This window comes from Siphateles boraxobius, unplaced genomic scaffold (assembly GCF_051911475.1).
Source record: "Siphateles boraxobius isolate OS27281-9 unplaced genomic scaffold, OSU_SipBor_1 30, whole genome shotgun sequence".
In the NCBI taxonomy this organism is placed as follows: Eukaryota; Metazoa; Chordata; class Actinopteri; order Cypriniformes; family Leuciscidae; genus Siphateles; species Siphateles boraxobius.
In genome coordinates this window covers 9307976-9327071 of record NW_027508920.1, presented here as the reverse complement: position 1 = coordinate 9327071, position 19096 = coordinate 9307976, and the positions used below count along the sequence as shown (strand labels likewise).

General features: G+C 46.3%; 1 protein-coding gene across 1 annotated transcript in view; it reads left to right on the top strand.

The window, feature by feature from the left end:
- The window catches only part of spon1a (spondin 1a), a 509033-nt gene that overhangs the window by 463133 nt on the left and 26804 nt on the right, over positions 1 to 19096 (top strand). Inside the window, exon 11 of the mRNA XM_077248223.1 lies at positions 2036 to 2218. Within this exon, the coding sequence (XP_077104338.1) occupies positions 2036 to 2218 (183 nt within the window). The remainder of the gene's footprint in view (positions 1 to 2035; positions 2219 to 19096) is intronic.

The window sequence follows — 19096 nt, the reverse complement described above, 5'->3', positions numbered from 1 at the left end:
CGCCATGGCCCATCAGTTCACCCGTTCCACCAGGCTCCCTCGTCCCCCCGGATCCACCTTGGTTGCTCGTCAACCTTTCATCACCTCTGGACTGCACTTGTCTGGCTTCACCTCGTCCCTTCGTCCCCCCTGCTCTTTTGGACTCCTCACTCTCTTCTGCAACTCCTTGGTCCCCTGTCTCCACCATGCCCTTCTGTGTCCCCGTCTTCGCCTCAGTCGCCTGAGCCCTGCTCCACCATGGTCCGGAATACCTTCATCTTCTCCCTGTCATCATCCCTCATCGGTCCCGCCTCAGCCTGTCATCGCCCTGAAACCTTCTGCCCTTAGCCTGTAGCGACTGACCGAATCCTGTTTTCCTTTCACTACTGAACAAATATGAACATATATATGTTTAATTCACAAAACCTTGAATCATGTGATATGGTGCCCCAATGTCTGCCAGCAGGTCATTGATTAACTTCATTTATGACGCATTGCGCAATCAAGAAACAGGTCCCCGTTGTTCTCAAATCCTTACACTGCTTGCAATTTGTGTTCAGTCACAAAGAATAAGAACTGATCCATTCAGGGTCTCAAGCTAGTCCCACCGCAAACGTGCAACAGTTAAAAGCAAGTGATTACAAGACCTAAGAGTTCTTTGGGGAGTGTACGGAATCAGAAGGTCACGTATGGATTTTGGTACAACACCAGATAGAGCCTTGTACACAAAAACAGCAATTTTAAAATCGTTTCTGAACTTAACAGTAAGGCAATGTAAAATCGCTAAAATAGGAGAAATGTGATCTCTTTTGTTTGTACCGGTAAGAAGTCTCGGTGCAGCATTTTGGACAATTTGCAGGTGAGAGATTGTAGTTTGAGGCAGGCCACAGTACAGGGAATTACCGTATTCCAGACGTGATGTAATGAAAGCGTGGATTACAGTCTAAATCTTTTGGAGACAAAAACTTTTTTACTTTCGCAATCGATCTCAAATTAAAGAAACTGCCCTTTACCACTGAACTGATTTGTTTTTCAAAATTTAGTGCCGAATCCAATGTAACACCAAGACTCCTTACATGAGGTTGAACACTGATGGGGATAGAACCTAAATTAAAAGGAGATGAGGTCCTAGATGGGCCTAAAATCAAAATTTCGATCTTGCTTTCATTTAATTGCAGAAAATTATTTGCAATCCAACATTTGATCTCCTCAAAACAGTCACACAGTACGTCCAAGGGATAAGAACTGTCAGTTTTTGCCAGTAGATAAAACTGTGTATCGTCAGCATAGCAGTGGTAGGATATCCTATGTTTCTCAAAAATCGCACCCAATGGCAGCATCTAAAGTGAAAAGAGGAGCGGGCCTAAAATGTACCCTTGTGGCACACCACATAATAGGGGAACTGATGACGAAGAAGATGTCTGAACCCATGTCTACTGAGAAGGTTCTGTCTTTAAGATAATAGGCCAATCACTGCAAGGTGACACCCTGGATACCCACCACTTTTTCCAACTGATGCAACAAAATACTATGTCATTAGTATTTGCATTCATTGTCATCTGTGTTTGCATTTAAGTTCTGTCTGTTCAGTCAATCTTTGTCCGATCTACGTTGTGTATAGTGTGTGTTGCTGCCTGTCCTGCTATCCTTTATATTATTACCATTAAACCTTCATGTTAGACATTTCTGTCTGCCTTCCTGCAACCACACTTGACAATTAAAGAGTTAATATTTAAGTCTCTATTTTTTTATTGTAGACTTTAGCATCTTGGCAGATCCCAGTTAGCACTTTTCAACTCTTAAACTCCAGAGGAGACACACATGTGAGATTGTTGTGGTCTTTTTATCTGTAGAAACATGAATAAATTCAAGCAACATTTTTTTTTCTCCATTTAATCTCACTAAAGTTTAGTAAAAGCAAAAGAAAATATTTTTTGAAGATCCCATTAGTGATTCTTTTCTGTCTCATGGGCACTCTTTTAGCTAACAAACTAAAATGTACTTATTATTAAACCCTTCATCCTCTCACTACTTTATTTTTTTTCTATTTTGTCAGATGACACTCCAGAGACATGTATCTACTCCAACTGGTCTCCATGGTCTGCGTGCAGCTCCTCAACGTGTGAGAAGGGGAAGAGGATGAGGCAGAGAATGCTGAAGGCACAGCTGGATCTCAGTGTACCCTGTCCACATACACAAGACTTTGAGCCCTGCATGGGGCCTGGCTGCAGTGATGAGGGTCAGAATCAAACACACATTAAATCAGGGTTTCATTCCCAAGATGGAAATGTACATGGAAGATATTTTCATTAATATTCAAAGCTCTGTTTAAAACCATAGTGACAAACCTAGCTGTCTACTGTTTATATAAGCAGCTGCCTTCTAAGAGCCGTTCCATAAAGGACATGTTCTCATTTTAAAAATATCAGGGCAGGGTGCAATACAATGAATGCAGGGGTCTCTAGGTCTTTTTTTCAAGATTCAAATTAAGGGGCCCTTTACACAACACCATTTTCAACTAAAAACTTAAATGTGTTTTGGCCGTTTATTTACACAACAAGAACATCATCTTTTTGGGGGTTTGAAAAAGTAAACTTTTGAAAACGGTTTCAAAGTGAACGTTTTTGAAAATTATATAATTATCGTCTCTGTTGCAAGGGAACTAGGATCAATATAAATCAAAGCATGATTTAATTACAGTGAATAAGAATTGAATTAATATGCAAATAATTCAAAAGTAATATTTAACAGTTTATCAACTATTCGTCCATCGATATGTTGAGACTAGGGTATTTTATCTATTCTGGACAGAATATTATCCCGTGGCCTACTGTAATAATATCATAAAATTATGATCACTGATTATGAGCAAGGTAACAAAATCTACAGTTTAAAGCAGTAACTTGTAAGCACACAGCACAAGACACTTGTATGTGAAATCAACCAAGACTTTATTTAACTACTCTAATACACACAAACTAATCTAACAAAAACATACAAACATTCTGTAACAATGTTCAAGATACAGGGAAGGAAGAGGACAGGGTCGGCTTGTGGAGACTGTGGGTTTTTATTGAACAGGAAATAAACAGACCAAAAACAAAGTCGCGCACACAGCGCTATGTAATCAAACTCAGTCCACTAGAATCAGCTGTCACTCAAGTCGTTCCTCGCACTCTCTGCTCTCGGCGTTCTCTTTTCACTCTTTTAACTCTTTCCGTTGTTCACAGCTCTTTCTCTGATCACCCACAAGTCTCCACTGGTCTCTCTTTTTTGCAACCCGTCTCCTCGTGGCTTTTATCGGTCTCCCCACACCAATTACTGAAATAAGACACAGGTGTTTGTCATTCACACTTAACCCACTCACACCGCACCTGTCTCCCGATCCTCTCTCCTGTCACAGACCTCGTTGAACCACACCCCCTTTGCCACACATTTATTCAAACAGTGACAGAAAAAAGGTGATGTTATTAACGGGGTATGATTGGAGTCCCAAATGTCTAGCGGTAGAGACTATTTCTTGACCGCAACCTGAGAGAATCAATATACTAGCAATTCAACTTTAGTTTGTTTGCTTAATAAGATATCCACCAGTTCAGCAAGAATTAGGAGATTGTGTACTTGCGTTTGGATGCTCCTGTGTGTGTTTGCGTTCCCTTCCGTGACGAAGTTGCTGGAGTTAATCTCTTCGGCGCTGATTGGCCGGCAGTCGGTCGATGATGCATTCCGAGGGTCAGCACTCGATGATGAATGGTTGGTTGGCTTTGCCGGGTGGCACTTTGTGTGCTGGTTTCCTGGATTGCAGGTTGCTATGCAATGAAGTTTCGTCTGAGTCTGGATGAGCTGCTGGAACCAAGACTCTGAGAGGGTTTTCTTTGACGGTTCAATGAAGGCTCATATGGAAGAGTCGATGAGTTTTGAGTGAGCTCTTGGTGGTTTGAAGAGCATGTAAATCTACAAAGGTGGAATCAAAGTCCGCACGAATCAAAGCAAGAGCAAAAGTCACTGCAAAAGCGAGGCAAAAAAGCAACACAGAGCTGCTTGTCATTGGGTTATAAGCGTGTCGTACCGACCCGTCCTTCCGAGTGTGTCAGCCAATCATTTGTATTGGGCGGGTCCTACGCCCCTTTCTCCTGGTTCTTGCATGTATAGCATAATGTACGTCTCCTGTAGCCATCTCGGCACCATGAATGCGTTTTATGACTTACTAATGGTTTGACGGGGAATTTCTCTGAACTGTGGAATGCGGTGTTGTTTTCATTAAATGTCCTGTTGATGGATAAACTACAAAAATGCACATTTGTGAAAACGGTGACATCAACGTCATGCGTATTACACGTTCAGTCTATAAGCACGTGTTTCTTTACAAAGTGATTCTTTACAAAGTGAAATGGCCAAATACTGGCCTGGCATGCATATTTTTGTCTTTAGTTTCAGCGAGTCATTAGTCAGTATCAGACATCACAGCTTATGATTGCGAGATCGCCCATACCCGATCAGATAAGAGATATATGCCGGTTCATAATTCTCCAGTGAGCCTTCCCTTTCAGGACCTGCACACCGAGATGACAGGTTCATGGAAGCACCCTTACTCTGCTTCTGGATTTTTCAGAATTGCCGTTGAGATGCTGGCGGAGAAGTTCAGGGGAGCGAGAACACAGGTGGCTGCTTTTAAGGGCCGGGGCAAGGCTCTTCCTAAGCTTTCTGGTCCTTCTCCGGGAACGAGTTCCTGGAGACAGTAGCAGAAGTAGTGGACTCTCCTCAAGCTCACTTTCCTCACTCTCAGAAGGAATGACCCTATCTACTCAATCATGTTCCTTCCGCCCATAAAATATTATTGTGTCCATTTCCTGCAAGTATCAGTAGATAGCAAAAACATTGACTATTGGTGCATTCATGTCATGTCAGAAAGATTGTATTTACAAATTGAACGCACTTGAACGCCATAACAAAGACATAATTACTAGTTTGAAGCAATGGCGGAAGCAATTTTTTTTCAATCATGGTAAATTTACTTCTGAATGGCGACAGTACAATGTAGTTTGCACGCATTATGTTTTGTGTTAATGAAAAAGAGAGATACATTTTGTCTGAAAACACTACTCATTTAGCAAGTTTATGAGCTTGTTTGACCGAACTACATTTCCAATAATTTTCTGTGGTAGCATAATAATAATAATAATAATAATAACAAAACATAAATGACACACATATTGCACATTCTTTGAGTTTTCCGGACTACAAACTTCCCAGGAGGACTTGAATGCACCATATGTGTCACGGCTCTACCAGACCTGCACACTCCGCCCACTCGTTCACTCTCCCCTGATTACTGATTCACAACACCTGCGCCTCATCACCTGCTTCCTATAAAACATTCACTTCCCCACCACATCCTCGTCTGGTCTCGTCTATACCTAGACACACAGACTCTACCTGAACTACTTACCTGAACTACTTACCTGAACTACCTAACTGAACTACTTACCCTCGATGCCCGTTCTCCGACTCCGTTCCTGTTCTTCATCTGCCATCACCAGAAACTTTCTCTATAGACTTCCATCCAGCCCGTTCCGACCACCATCTGTAAAGGACAGTTATAATTATTCATCAGCTAAGTTCCATCCGACACATCTTTATTGCATTCTAACTTACCAATTACATCTGCTGGCCTCAGTGCTTCAGTTCATAATAAATCACTGCTATATTGTAACTCACCTTTCTGACTCTTCACTATCCATGACAGAAGACCAGACCAAATGCAGAACCCTACGGAGCCCGCAACGGATCCATCACTTGATCCGTTCGCTGAGTTAGTCCACGCCGTCCGTTTATCTTTACTACCACCTTCTCCTGACGATCCACCTGCCATTCCCGCCGATGTCCTTCACACCGCACGCCAATCACTTCTTCCATCACCCGTTGTCACCTCCGCTGCCTCTGCCAGTCCCATGGCTCGACCAGCGACATTCACCGGTGAGGTGGAGGACTGCAGCGGATTCATCCTGGAATGTTCACTCTACTTCGAGATGCAAGCTCATCAGTTCCCCAGCGATTCAACCAGAGTGGCCTTCGTGATCTCTCTACTATCTGGCCACGCACTCCAGTGGGCACAATCTCTGTGGAATTCTAACGCCCAAGTTACCAAATCACTCACTAACTTCATCAATCATTTCAAAGAGGTGTTTGGTCAAACTGCATCTGAACTCTCCATCCACGATCAACTGTTTAATTTCCATCAAGGTAAACAATCCGTCTGCTCTTACGCTCTTCAGTTTCGTACCCTGGCGGCATCCAGTGGTTGGAATGAGACTGCTCTACTCAAAGCCTTCTGCCACGGTCTCAATGCTAACATTCGCCAACTAATGGTAGAGTATGATGACTCGATGGGATTGGAGAGTTTCATACAAAAAAACATCTGTGTCTCTCAACGCCTAACTGCCTGCGTTCATTCTCCATCTGCTGCATGTCCTCTGCCCACGCAACCGTCTGTCGTTCTTCCAGCACCTGAACCCATGCAACTAGACCCTTACCATCTTACTCATGCGGAGCGTCAACACTGGATTCAACACCATCTGTGCTTATACTGTGGCGGAAAGGATCATGTCATCAACCTCTGTCCTGTGCGAACCCAACGCCCGGTGGTGAGTACTACCCAAATTTCTCTTAAGATTGAAACTTTGTCCCGTACCACTATGCATGTCTTAACTGGTGTATGTGTCTCAGCGCAAGCCCTCATCGACCCCGGTTCCACAGGGAATTTCATCTCAACCCAGCTCCTTCAGAAACTGAACACTCCGAAGAAACAATGTTCTCAAGATTTTCGCATCCACACAATCCAAGGAAAACCACTGGGTCGGGGTCGCATTCGACATTTCTCTCCCACTCTAGCGCTCCACATTGGGTGTCTACATACCGAGGACATCACTTTCATGGTGCTGGAAGAATCCACCACAGATCTCATCCTGGGACACCCGTGGATGATTCAACACCAACCACTCACTGACTGGAACTCTGGTGAGATACTCCAATGGAGTGAAGAATGCTTTCAAACCTGTCTCTTTTCTGTTCAGAAAATTCCTAAGAATGTTCATCCCTCTTCACAAAACCTGGATCGTCAGAACCTCACCATCAACTCCACCACTGTTGAGAGCCCTGACACAATTCACAAAGTAGATGTTCCTTCTGAGTACTGAGCGTTCCAGGATGTTTTCAGTAAGAAGTTAGCTACCAAGTTACCACCTCACCGGCCATGGGACTGGGCTATCGACCTGCTACCTGGGGCCATCCTTTGTTCATCCCAGAGCAGAAGGCCCTGGAGGAGTACATCAAAGAAGCCCTGCAACAACAGTTTATCCGACCTTCCACGTCCCCTGCCACTTCAAGCTTCTTATTTGCATCCTATGTTTTAGGGCTACATGAATGATTTTTTTTGAGAATTCCTCAATCGATTCGTGGTGGTTTACATCAATGACATCCTCATTTACTCCCGGAACCTCTCGGAACACCAACACCACGTTACGCAGGTCCTAGAGAAGCTCTGCCTTCATCAGCTGTATCTCAAACTCGAGAAATGCGAGTTCCACACCACCTCAGTCCAATTCTTGGGATATGTGATCGACCAACACGGCATACAAATGGATCAGAGGAAAGTGTACACTATCCGGAACTGGCCTGAACCCAAAACCGTAAAGGAACTTCAACGTTTCCTAGGATTTGCTAACTTCTACAGAAGGTTTATCAACAACTACAGCCTCATCAGTACACCTATGACTTCTACCCTCAAAGGCTGGTCTAAGTCTCTGTCCTTAAACCCTGAAGCCTCTGAATCCTTCCATCGCCTTAAGGAAGCCTTTCTGACCTCTCCGATCCTGGTCCATCCGAACCCAGATCTTCCCTTCCTCCTCGAAGTAGATGCCTCGTCTACTGGGGTAGGAGCGGTCCTTTCCCAGCGGCAGGGTGACCCTCCTAAACTCCATCCATGTGCCTCTACTCTAAGAAGCTGTCCCAGGCAGAGCAGAATTACGACATCGTAACAGAGAACTGCTCGCTATCAAATTAGCCTTAAAAGAATGTATACATTGGCCGGAGGGAGCTGTTCACAAGTTTGAGGTAATTACCGACAACCGCAATCTGGAATATCTTAGAGAGGCTAAGAGACTGAATCCACGCCAGGCTCAATGGGCATTATCCTTCACCTGATTCAACATCACCATGACCTATCACCCTGGAGTTAAGAACCGTGAAGTGGATGCCCTTTCTCGTCTCCAAACAACTCTGGAAGAAACTCACCCTGAACCTATTCTCCCTCCAGCCATGATCGTCAGTCCCATTACGTGGAAGCTTGACGAACAAATCTCTCTGTAGAATCATGCCAACCCTTCTCCGCCGGGAGGTCCAGAAGGGCTCACCTACGTTCCACCTTCTCATAGTTTGACCCTTCAGGACTTAGCTCACATATCTCCGGGCTCTGGACACCCAGATAGACGGCGTACCATCTCGCTCCTACATCAGCGCTACTGGTGGCCCTCCATGCCTCAGGATGTCTCCCTGTACGTCAAGTGTTGCTCAGTCTGCGCCGTTGTCAACACCCCCAAAAAGCTTCCGCAAGGTAAACTGGTTTCTCTCCCGAATCCTCATCGACCCTGGTCACACATCGGAATAGATTTCATGACAGATCTTCCCAAATCTAGGAATTACACCTGCATCTTCGTCATTGTGGATCGTTTCTCCAAGGCCTGCAAACTGATACCACTTCCAGGACTGCCTACAGCTTTTGAAGCCGCCGAGGCCCTGTTCCAACAGGTGTTCAGAAACTTCGGCATCCCAGAGGACATTTTGTCTGACCGTGGTCCCCCGTTTATCTCATGAGTGTGGCAGGCCTTCTTCAAACTCTTAGGAGTAACTGTAAGCCTTTCCTCTGGATACCATCCCTCAAACCAAGGGCCAGACTGAGCACAAGATCCAAGAGATCGGGAGATACCTGAGGTCCTACTGCCACCATATCCAGGACAGCTGGAGCCAATTTCTCTGCTGGGCGGAATATGCACAGAATTCCCTTCGCCAATCCACCACAGGGCTCACCCTGTTCCAGTGTGTCCTTGGATATTTCCCTGGTCGGGTGAGCCCTCGGAGGTTCAAGCTGTCAACCACTGGTTCAAGCAGAGCGAGAGGGTATGGGACTCAGCTCACGTGCATCTCTCACAGGGACAGGCATTGGTCAGCATGGCGTAGTGGGTATTAATGCCCCCGTAGCACCAGCAAACGATGCAGCGTTGAGTTACCTTCAAAAGGGAACCTATTTGGGTTACGTGTGTAACTCGGTTCCCTGAGAAGGGAACGAGACCCTGCATCACGTTGCCATGATTCGGGCATGTCTGCGCGTCTTCCTTCATACAATTTGAATCTGACTACATGTTTGCAGGCACCCTATTTATATGCTCGGGCACCCCGCATGATATCATCAGTTGTATTGGCGTAAAGTTAATACAAGCTACTTTATTTCATTAAAAAGCTATATGTAAAATAACAAACAAAAATTACCATTATTTTCCGGTCTATATCCGTTAGCGGTCAGATTTTGCGCTGCAAAAATCCATGATAGCCGCTACGTTGTCCATGTTGGCAAAAATTATTGGCCATTCAAAACCAGAGAGTCTACCATGTGCATAGTAAAGCAATCAACGACAATCATTTTGGGCGGAACTAATATAAACAGATATCGGATACCAGTTGTGTCTAAAGTTAATGTAAACAGTTGGGTCAAAAGATTGGATCTGTGCATTAAGACTTGCAGTCTGAACCCAGCCCTTGACCAGGAACATTTTACAAATGCCCTAAAGCAATGATAACTAGACATTTTTATCAGTTGACAAAATCTTTCCATCATTTCTGGGTGAGGGTGCTTTTTTGTACGGGCAATGCTGTGGATTTCCACTCAGAGATATTGAAAGGTCAAAGCGACTTCTTCATAGATTTTACTACTAGAGTGGAGTTCTCGATTAAAAAAGCATAGCTCATTTGTACTTGTAAAATAAAATGTTGAGGCACAGAATAAAAATATTTGTGCCTGTTGGGAGCTGTTTTTTATAAAGCCTGAGAAACTTTAAGCATTAAACAATAGATAGAGATAGATAGATAGATAGATAGATAGATAGATAGATAGATAGATAGATAGATAGATAGATAGATAGATAGATAGATGGAATTTAGATGACTTTTTACTAACACTTAAAAAGAAAACAGCCCTCACTTCCGCTTCCGGTCGCATGGCTTGAGCAGAGCGAGAGACCAGCTCTGTGAAAATTTTATCAAATTTTATTTTCCAGACCACCTAATTCCAAACAAACTGAGCCACAACGTCCGTGATATTAAAATGTCTCAAAGGAAAGGCAGACAATACACGCAGACGACTCTAGAGGTTGAATCTCAGGCCGACACCGCAGGAAAAAGTGAAGGTGCTAAAGCTAGCGGAGCCGTGGGGCTTCCAGAAGAAGGCCCAATTTCACTAGGCAGTTTGCGTGCCGAGCTGAGATCAGAATTCAAATCGTATGGAGACACCATGCAATCATTTCTTAAAACAGAAATAGAGGGCCTTGGCAAAGAAATACGCGACGAGGTCTCATCCTTACGGAAGACAACCAAAGCGGACATGAAAATTATTCGAGACGAACTAACGGAAAAAGTTGAAAGACTGTTTTCAATTCAGGCAGAAGCAGCTAACATACAGACGGGCATGGAGCAGTCACTCAACGACACTTCTGACAGGCTCTCGGCTCTAGAGAATTCTTGCCAATCTCTTGCTGCTGATCATAAGAAACTTCAGGAAAAATGCATCGATTTGGAGTACAGGAGCCGTCGCCAAAACATTAGGATACTAAACATGCCAGAGGGGTCTGAAAACAACACGCCAACCGCGTTTGTGGCCAAGTTTCTGTCTAAAGTGCTTGGTGAAGAAAACTTTGACGGCCCCATCCTTGTTGATCGTGCCCTCAGAAGCCTTGCCCCAAAACCACGTAACGGTGAACGGCCCCGACCCATAATCCCCCGCCTTCACTACTACTCGGATAAAGAAAAAATCATGTCGTTGTCCCGGATCAAAAGCAAGCTGTCCTTCGAGGGAACACAGGTTCACATCTTCCCCGCCATGAGCCCAGAGGTAGGACGACAACGAGCAGCCTTTAATCAAGTAAAAGCCAAACTACGTGACGCTGGAATCCAGTACATAATGTTTTTCCCTGCCAAACTGGAACTTACAGCCGATGGTTCTAAAATGTCTTTCACCGACCCACGTGCAGTGGAGAAGTTTATTGACCGCAACAAATCATCATCACTGGAGGAGCATTGATCATAAGAACAATAATTTGGACACCTGATTGTGGTAATGCAATGGCCTACACGAACTGAGTAACGGACTCTCAACCAGGTACCCAAAAAGATGTGAATCCTTTTACCATTTATTCATTTTATTTTTACTTATTTACTCTTACATTTCTTTACTATTGTATAGATGTGTATATGTACATGTATGTGTTATCTGTATATGTGTCTATGTATGTGTGTATATGTGTATATATGTATATGTGTGTGATGTGTATATACAGGTCCTTCTCAAAAAATTAGCATAAAGTTCATTATTTTCCATAATGTAATGATAAAAATTAAACTTTCATATATTTTAGATTCATTGCACACCAACTGAAATATTTCAGGTCTTTTATTGTTTTAATACTGATGATTTTGGCATACAGCTCATGAAAACCCAAAATTCCTATCTCAAAAAATTAGCATATCATGAAAAGGGTCTCTAAACGAGCTATTAACCTAATCATCTGAATCAACTAATTAACTGTAAACACATGCAAAAGATTCCTGAGGCTTTTAAAAACTCCCAGCCTGTTTCATTACTCAAAACCGCAATCATGGGTAAGACTGCCGACCTGACTGCTGTCCAGAAGGCCATCATTGACACCCTCAAGCAAGAGGGTAAGACACAGAAAGACATTTCTGAACAAATAGGCTGTTCCCAGAGTGCTGTATCAAGGCACCTCAGTAGGAAGTCTGTGGGAAGGAAAAAACGCAGGCAACACTGCACAACGAGAAGAGGTGGCGGGACCCTGAGGAAGATTGTGGAGAAGGACCGATTCCAGACCTTGGGGGACCTGCAGAAGCAGTGGACTGAGTCTGGAGTAGAAACATCCAGAGCCACCGTGCACAGGCTTGTGCAGGAAATGGACTACAGGTGCCGCATTCCCCAGGTCAAGCCACTTTTGAACCAGAAACAGCGGTAGAAGCGCCTGACCTGGGCTACAGAGAAGCAGCACTGGACTGTTGCTCAGTTTCGTTCCCTTCAGGGAACTAGGGTTACATACGTAACCAGAGACGTTTTCACGAGCTGTATGCAAAAATCATCAGTATTAAAACAATAAGAGACCTGAAATATTTAATTTGGGGTGCAATGAATCTAAAATATATGAAAGTTTAATTTGTATCATTATATTATGGAAAATAATGAACTTTATCACAATATGCTAATTTTTTGAGTAGGACCTGTATATATATATATATATATATATATATATATATATATATATATATATATATATATATATATATAATTATTTTTATATATATATATATATATTCTTTTTTTTATTTTTATTTTTTTATTTATTATTATTGTCACATCTATTTGCTTCAAATTTAGGGGAATCTGGGTTACATTAGACATAGATACTGACCAAAATATGGTTAAGAAGGTCTGGAAAACAAAATTGGTTTAACTTTCTTTTTTTTCTCAGGAGCTTAGTGTTAAGTCAAATGTTCACACACCTCTCTGAGTGTATAAGCAACCTTTCTTTTTGGAGTATGCGTTTCCTCGGTAGTTCTGACAGAGCTGCTAGTTCAGAGAGGGAGCAGGGTTTGTTGCATTTAATGACTTTGGTTTGTTCTGTGTTTTTACCTGCACTACAATTTAATATTACTTTGATTTTTATTGGAGACCGTCCAAAAAAAACAAAACTGAGTAATTTTTTTATTTTTCCAACGAAACAGTTATGGCTAAAAACGTCTCGGTTACGTATGTAACCCTCATTCCCTGAGTACAGGGAACGAAGACGTGTCGTCGGGGGAGTTCCCTGACGAATTGGGATCACACTAGGGAGCCAATTGCCTTCGAGAGAATTAAAAAACGGGGCAATTAGACATTGGCATGCAAGATTTGCATTCCGCGACCCGCCTACCAGCGCGGGTATAAAAGGCGGAAGTAAACATTGCGCAATACTTTTCGCTGAGGAGCCGAACAGTGTCCAGTCCTCCACGAAGGTACAGCAACATGGTGAAGGGACGACACGTCTCCGTTCCCTGTACTCAGGTGAGCACTAACTGGACGCATTCCTCCATGAGGCAAGCAGTCTTGGCGACCGAGTCCAGCTCCATACCGAGATAAGAGATCCTCTGCACGGGGCAGAGTTTGCTCTTGTCCCAGTTGACCTGAAGCCCCAACCGGCTGAGGTGCCGGAGCACCATGTCCCTGTGATCGCACAACACATCTCGCTAGAATGAGCCAGTCGTCGAGATAGTTGAGAATGCGAACGCCTTGTTCTCTCATGGGAACAATGGCCGCCTCTGCGACTTTCGTGAAGACACGAGGCGACAGGGCCAGCCCGAAGGGTAGGACCTTGTACAGATAGGCTCAACCCTCGAAAGCAAACCGAAGAAACGGTCTGTGTCGAGGGAGAATCGAGACGTGAAAGTACGCGTCCTTCAGGTCGATCGCTGCAAACCAATCCTGGGGACGGATGCACTCGAAAATGCGCTTTTGCGAAAGCATTTTGAACGGAAGTTTGTGCAGGGCCCGATTCAAAACACGCAGGTCCAGGATTGGCCGTAACCCACCGCCTTTCTTGGTTACAATGAAGTAGGGGCTGTAAAACCCAGACCTCATCTCGGCAGGAGGGACTGGCTCGATCGCGTCCTTCGCCAACAGGACATCGATCTCTTTCCTCGAGACAGGGGTGTCCACCGGCCTCACACGGGTGAAGTGGACGCCCCTGAACTTGGGATGCCGGCGTGCAAACTGAATTGCATAGCCGAACCGGACGGTGCGGATGAGCCATCGGGACGGACCTGGAAGCGCTAGCCAGGCTTCCAGATAGCGTCCCAATGAACCCACCCGAACCACCGGCGTACCCGCGGAGGGGCAGCGAAGTGGAAGACAGGGACCCGGCTCTGGTGGCGTTGTAGCGGCCGAGAGCGGGGTCTGGGTGCGCCTGACACCAACCTGCTTCCACCGAGGGGCAGACGGCAGAGAAGGCTCGTGGGCGTTCTGCTGCGGACTGCCCGGTGGCGAGGGGAGGGGGAGAGACGAGGAATGAGGCCCTGACTCCTCGTGTGCTGGTCTCTGCGCTTCCGGGCCCAGCCGCAGTCCGGAGCGACGCAGCTGGGGCTGCGTCACTGCTATCCACAAACTGGGAAGAGGGGAACGGGGGTGTAACCGCTCGGGGGCGGCACACGCTGCCGTCCTGGCCCTCTTGGACGGGGGAGACTGTGTGCCCACCAGTCTTGGCCGTGGATGACCTGGAGGAGGAAGAAGAAACTGTTCTTATTTTGAAAATGTGGGTAACGCTGACCGAGTGGCCAGCGGCGGAACAGAAAGAAAACTGAAACAAGGATTTTCTGCCCGGCCCTCCCCCGGGGGAAGGAGGAGTGCAGGGACACCCTCCCGAAGAGCAGCATCCGGAGCCTCCACCAGGTCGCCCGTCTCAGGGACGCTTCCCGCCCTTCTTTTTACGGGAAGGGGCGGGAGGCGTTTGAGCGGGCTTGGCCGCCCTCTTACGACTCCGTCCTCCAGGGTAAGACTGCTGCCCTGAAGGAGGAGCGGCCACCGGAGGGCGACCTCGGCGACGAGCAGCCGGAGGCTCTACGGCCAATGAGGACGGACCAGCAGCAGTCCGCCTCCTGTGCAGGACGTGCCGTATCGCCTCCGACCGCTTCTGGCCAGTGGAGAACTCTTGGGCGAAGCTCTCCACTGCGTCGCCGAAGAGGCCCCCTTGGGATATGGGGAAGTTGAGAGGTTAGTTCTTCTCTGCTTCCCGCATATCCGCAAGGGTGAGCCACAGGTGGCGTTCCTGGACCACCAAGGTGGACATCGCTCGACCCAGGAAACGTGCAGTGACTTTTCTTACCCAATCAGAGGAAGGTTACCATGACGTATTCTAGCAAATCGGAGGACTCTGTAGCCTTGCAAGGGGTGGTACTATATACTATTACGCAAACAGCGTCTCGTGGCAGAGACGACAGAAAGCAAACGGACTTGTCGAGTATAAACAAGGCTTTACGGACGCACAGAGATATGAGAGAGAGACAGAATAATTATAATATATATATATATATATATATATATATATATATATATATATATATATATACACACATACAATTATAGCATTATTTATTGTTTAGCACTTTTATGATGGCAAGCAGTAAACGATTTACGGTGGAAAAAGCTCTGGAACAATTACTGGAGAGTGACGAGGAGAAACCATTGCTTAGAAAATTCTAAGCATTCCTAAGAAAAACACCTGGGACTATTTGTAAATAAAGTAAAATTTTTCATTGTTCTTTACACATTTTATTTAACAATTACACATGTCTGTCAAGCAAAGGCTTTGACAAATATATTTTTTGTTCAAAAACTGTTCACTATTGTTGTGTGATGTGTGATTTACAGAAAAATAAATGCCAAAAATCAAATTTCCGTTTTTGAAATTCTCTAGTTCCCCTTCAGGGACTACCGCTGTGTGAAATCGCAGTGGGAGCGCCCTCAGCGTGACGCGTCTGAAGCATGAATGAAATCAGTCAATGGAGAGAATGAGCGTACGGCGAGTGACGTCATCGACCAGGAAGCTATAAATATCCCCTGAGTACACAACACGCCAGCTTTTAGTTACTTCAGCAGCTCTGTGTGTGTCTGAATCTGTCGATTGTGTTTGTCTGTTTTGTCAGGAGTTTTCACTATATATATTTTATATAAAAAAACCAATATGAGCGAGCAGTATAAGAAGTGTGTTCCCCCCTGTACTCGGCACATCACGGGTGGGGATTCACACGAGCTAAGTGTGGCTTGTTTGGGAGTGCAGCAATGCCCAGTCGGCTCTCGAGGGAGTCGATTGTCAGCATTGCGAGCGTTTTCCCTTGAGAACTCTGCGCTCGCGGCGATCGCTCTTCGAGGAGAGTGATTTGCTGCGAGCTCCCCGAGGCTCGGGTCCCGCTTCTGTTGAGGCAGAGCGGCGGCGCTTGTCTTGGGGCTCGCAGATGGATCTCGCTGGCGACGTTGAGACGGGCTCCGCCCTATCTCAGCTATCTCCGACGAGATCTAGTGCCTCTCACCCGGCTCTGGAAGCACGCGCTGCGGCGGTTACTTCTGCCCGGGTGGAGGCACATGATGATGTTGAATTGAGATTTTCCAGTTCTGAGGAGCTGGATGTCGAAAGTTTATTATCAGAGAAAACTAGTTTATCACATTATACTGCAAATGAAGAAGGTTTGATGGATGTATTATCTCGGGCTGTTGAAAAGCTAAAAAAAAAAATAATAATAAAATAACAGTATCGAGTGGCCAGCTGATAGACAGGTTTCTAGAATTAAAAGCAATCTAGATGATAGATTTCTTTCTGCACGACCTCAACCTTCTAGCCGGTGCTTACCGTTCTTCCCAGATCTTCATGCTGAGTTTTCAAAGACCTGGGTTAGACCGGTTTCAAGCAGAATTTACACAAATCAGTCCAATGCTTATGGTAACATTGTTGGTGCTAAATCTGCTGGTTATGTGACGATACTGTAGGCGGAGGAGACGCTTGCGAGCTATCTCTCTCCTGCTTCATCGTCTTCACTTAAAGCACCGGCTCTTCCACCAAAAAATAAATAAATAAATAAATATAATACCTCTGTGCTGGTGGGGAAGGCTTACTCGGTGGCTCGGCAGGCGGCTGCATGTTTGCATACGATGACTTTTATGCAGGCTTTTCAGGCCAACCTGCTCAAAGGAAATCTGAGGGGGGTCCCCGCCGAGAGAGACTTGCGTTCACCTCCCTTAAGGGTGCCCTGTCTCTCCCGGCGCCCTCAGGGGCCCGTCCTACTAACCCTGCCAAAACAGGGCGTAGAAGGGTCTGGCGAGTGCTTTCCCGAGGGACGCTCGCCGCCTCTAAGGAGGGTTCTAGTGTGTTCAGACCAGTCGTTCCCTGCCGGTGCGCCGTTACAGGGCACTGTGTCTGTCACGCAGAATGTTCAACCAGAGCAAAGTCTTTCGTCGAGTTCGTCTTCAAAAAGAGCACAGCAGAAGCGGAGTGTCACGTCTCGTGCCCCCCTGCAGAGAAACTGGAGGGACGAGGCGGGGTGCTCTCCGGCGCGGCCTTCTCGGGGCAGGACTGATCTGAGGACAGTCATTGTCGCCAGAAAGGCCGCGTCGAAAAAGTCCTGACGGGCTGAACGTCAGGACTCTGAGGGTGGTCCCCATCGGGAAAAACTTGAGTTCACCGCACAAAAACACGGTGCCCTGTCTTTCTCGATGCCCTCAGGGGTCTGTTCTACTAACCCTGCCTATACAGGGCGTAGAGAGACTCGGCGAGCGATTTCCCGAGGGACGCTCGCCCCCTCCAAGGAGGGTTGTGGAGTGCTCAGACCAGCTGTTTCCTGCCAGTATGTTACAGGGCGCTGTGTCTGTCACTCGGGATGTTCATCCGGAGGCCAGCCTCGAGAGGCTGGTTCCCTTAGTAGAGTTCCTGGCGGAATGAGTCCCCCACCCAGCAGGGAGTTAGGATACTACTTCATCGAAGAAAAAAAAAAAATCCTGACGTACTGAACGTCAGGGTTCTGAGGGTGGTCCCTATCGTGAAAGACCTGAGTTCACTGCACAAGAACACGGTGCCCTGTCTTTTCCGATGCCCTCAGTGGTCTGCTCTACTAACCCTGCCTTCACAGGGCGTAGAGAGACTCGGCGAGTGATTTCCCGAGGGACGCTCGCCCCCTCCGAGGAGGGTTGTGGAGTGCCCAGACCAGCTGTTCCCTGCCAGTACGTTACAGGGCGCTGTGTCTGTCACTGGGGATGTTCAAATCAGATCCGAGGACTGGTTTGTCATGATAGATCTAAAGGACGTTTACTTCCATGTATCTATCCTCCCTCAACACAGGAAGTTCCTGAGGTTCGCTTTCGGGGGCGAAGCGTACCAATATCGGCTTCTTCCGTTCGGCCTAGCACTGTCACCCCGAACATTCACGAAGTGTACGGATGCTGCTATAGCCCCGCTGAGGTTATAGGGCATCCGCTTTCTGTACTATATAGACGATTGCTTGATTCTAGCTCAATCGGAACAACAGGCGGTTCGGCACCGAGATGTCGTTCTTGCTCATATCAAGTGACTGGGGCTGAGGCTCAACGCCAAAAAGAGTGTCTTTCTCCATTACAGAGAACCACTTTTCTAGGTGTAGTGTGGGATTCAACGACGATGCAGGCACGATTGTCACCTGCTCGTATTGCTTTGATTCTCGCTGCAGTAGATCAGGTCAAGCTAGGCCAGTCATCCACTGTAAAACAGTTCCAGAGACTGCTAGGTCTCATGGCAGCTGCGTCCAACGTGATACCTCTTGGCCTCTTGCACATGAGACTGTTACAGTGGTGGCTCAGGACCAAGGGATTCTCCCCGAGGGGAAATCCGCTTCGCATGATCGTGAGTTTGCGACGGTGTCATCACGCCCTGATCATGTGGAAAGATCCTTGGTTTCTGTCCCAAGGCCCTGTGTTAGGAGCTCCTTGTCGTCGCGTTATGCTAATGACAGATGCCTCTCTCACGGGTGGGCTCAGGGTCTGTGGGAGGACCATCATCGTCTGTGGCACTTAAACTGCCTAGAGATGTTGGCGGTGTTTCAGGCTCTGAAACACTTCCTCCCAGACCTAAGGGGCCACCATGTTCTTGTCCAGACAGACAACACATCGGTGGTTTCTTATATCAACCATCAGGGGGGTTTGCGTTCTCGCCCGCTTTACAAACTGGCACGTCAGATCCTTCTATGGTCCCAGGGGAAAATTCTTTCTCTGAGAGCTTTTATCTCCCGGGGTATT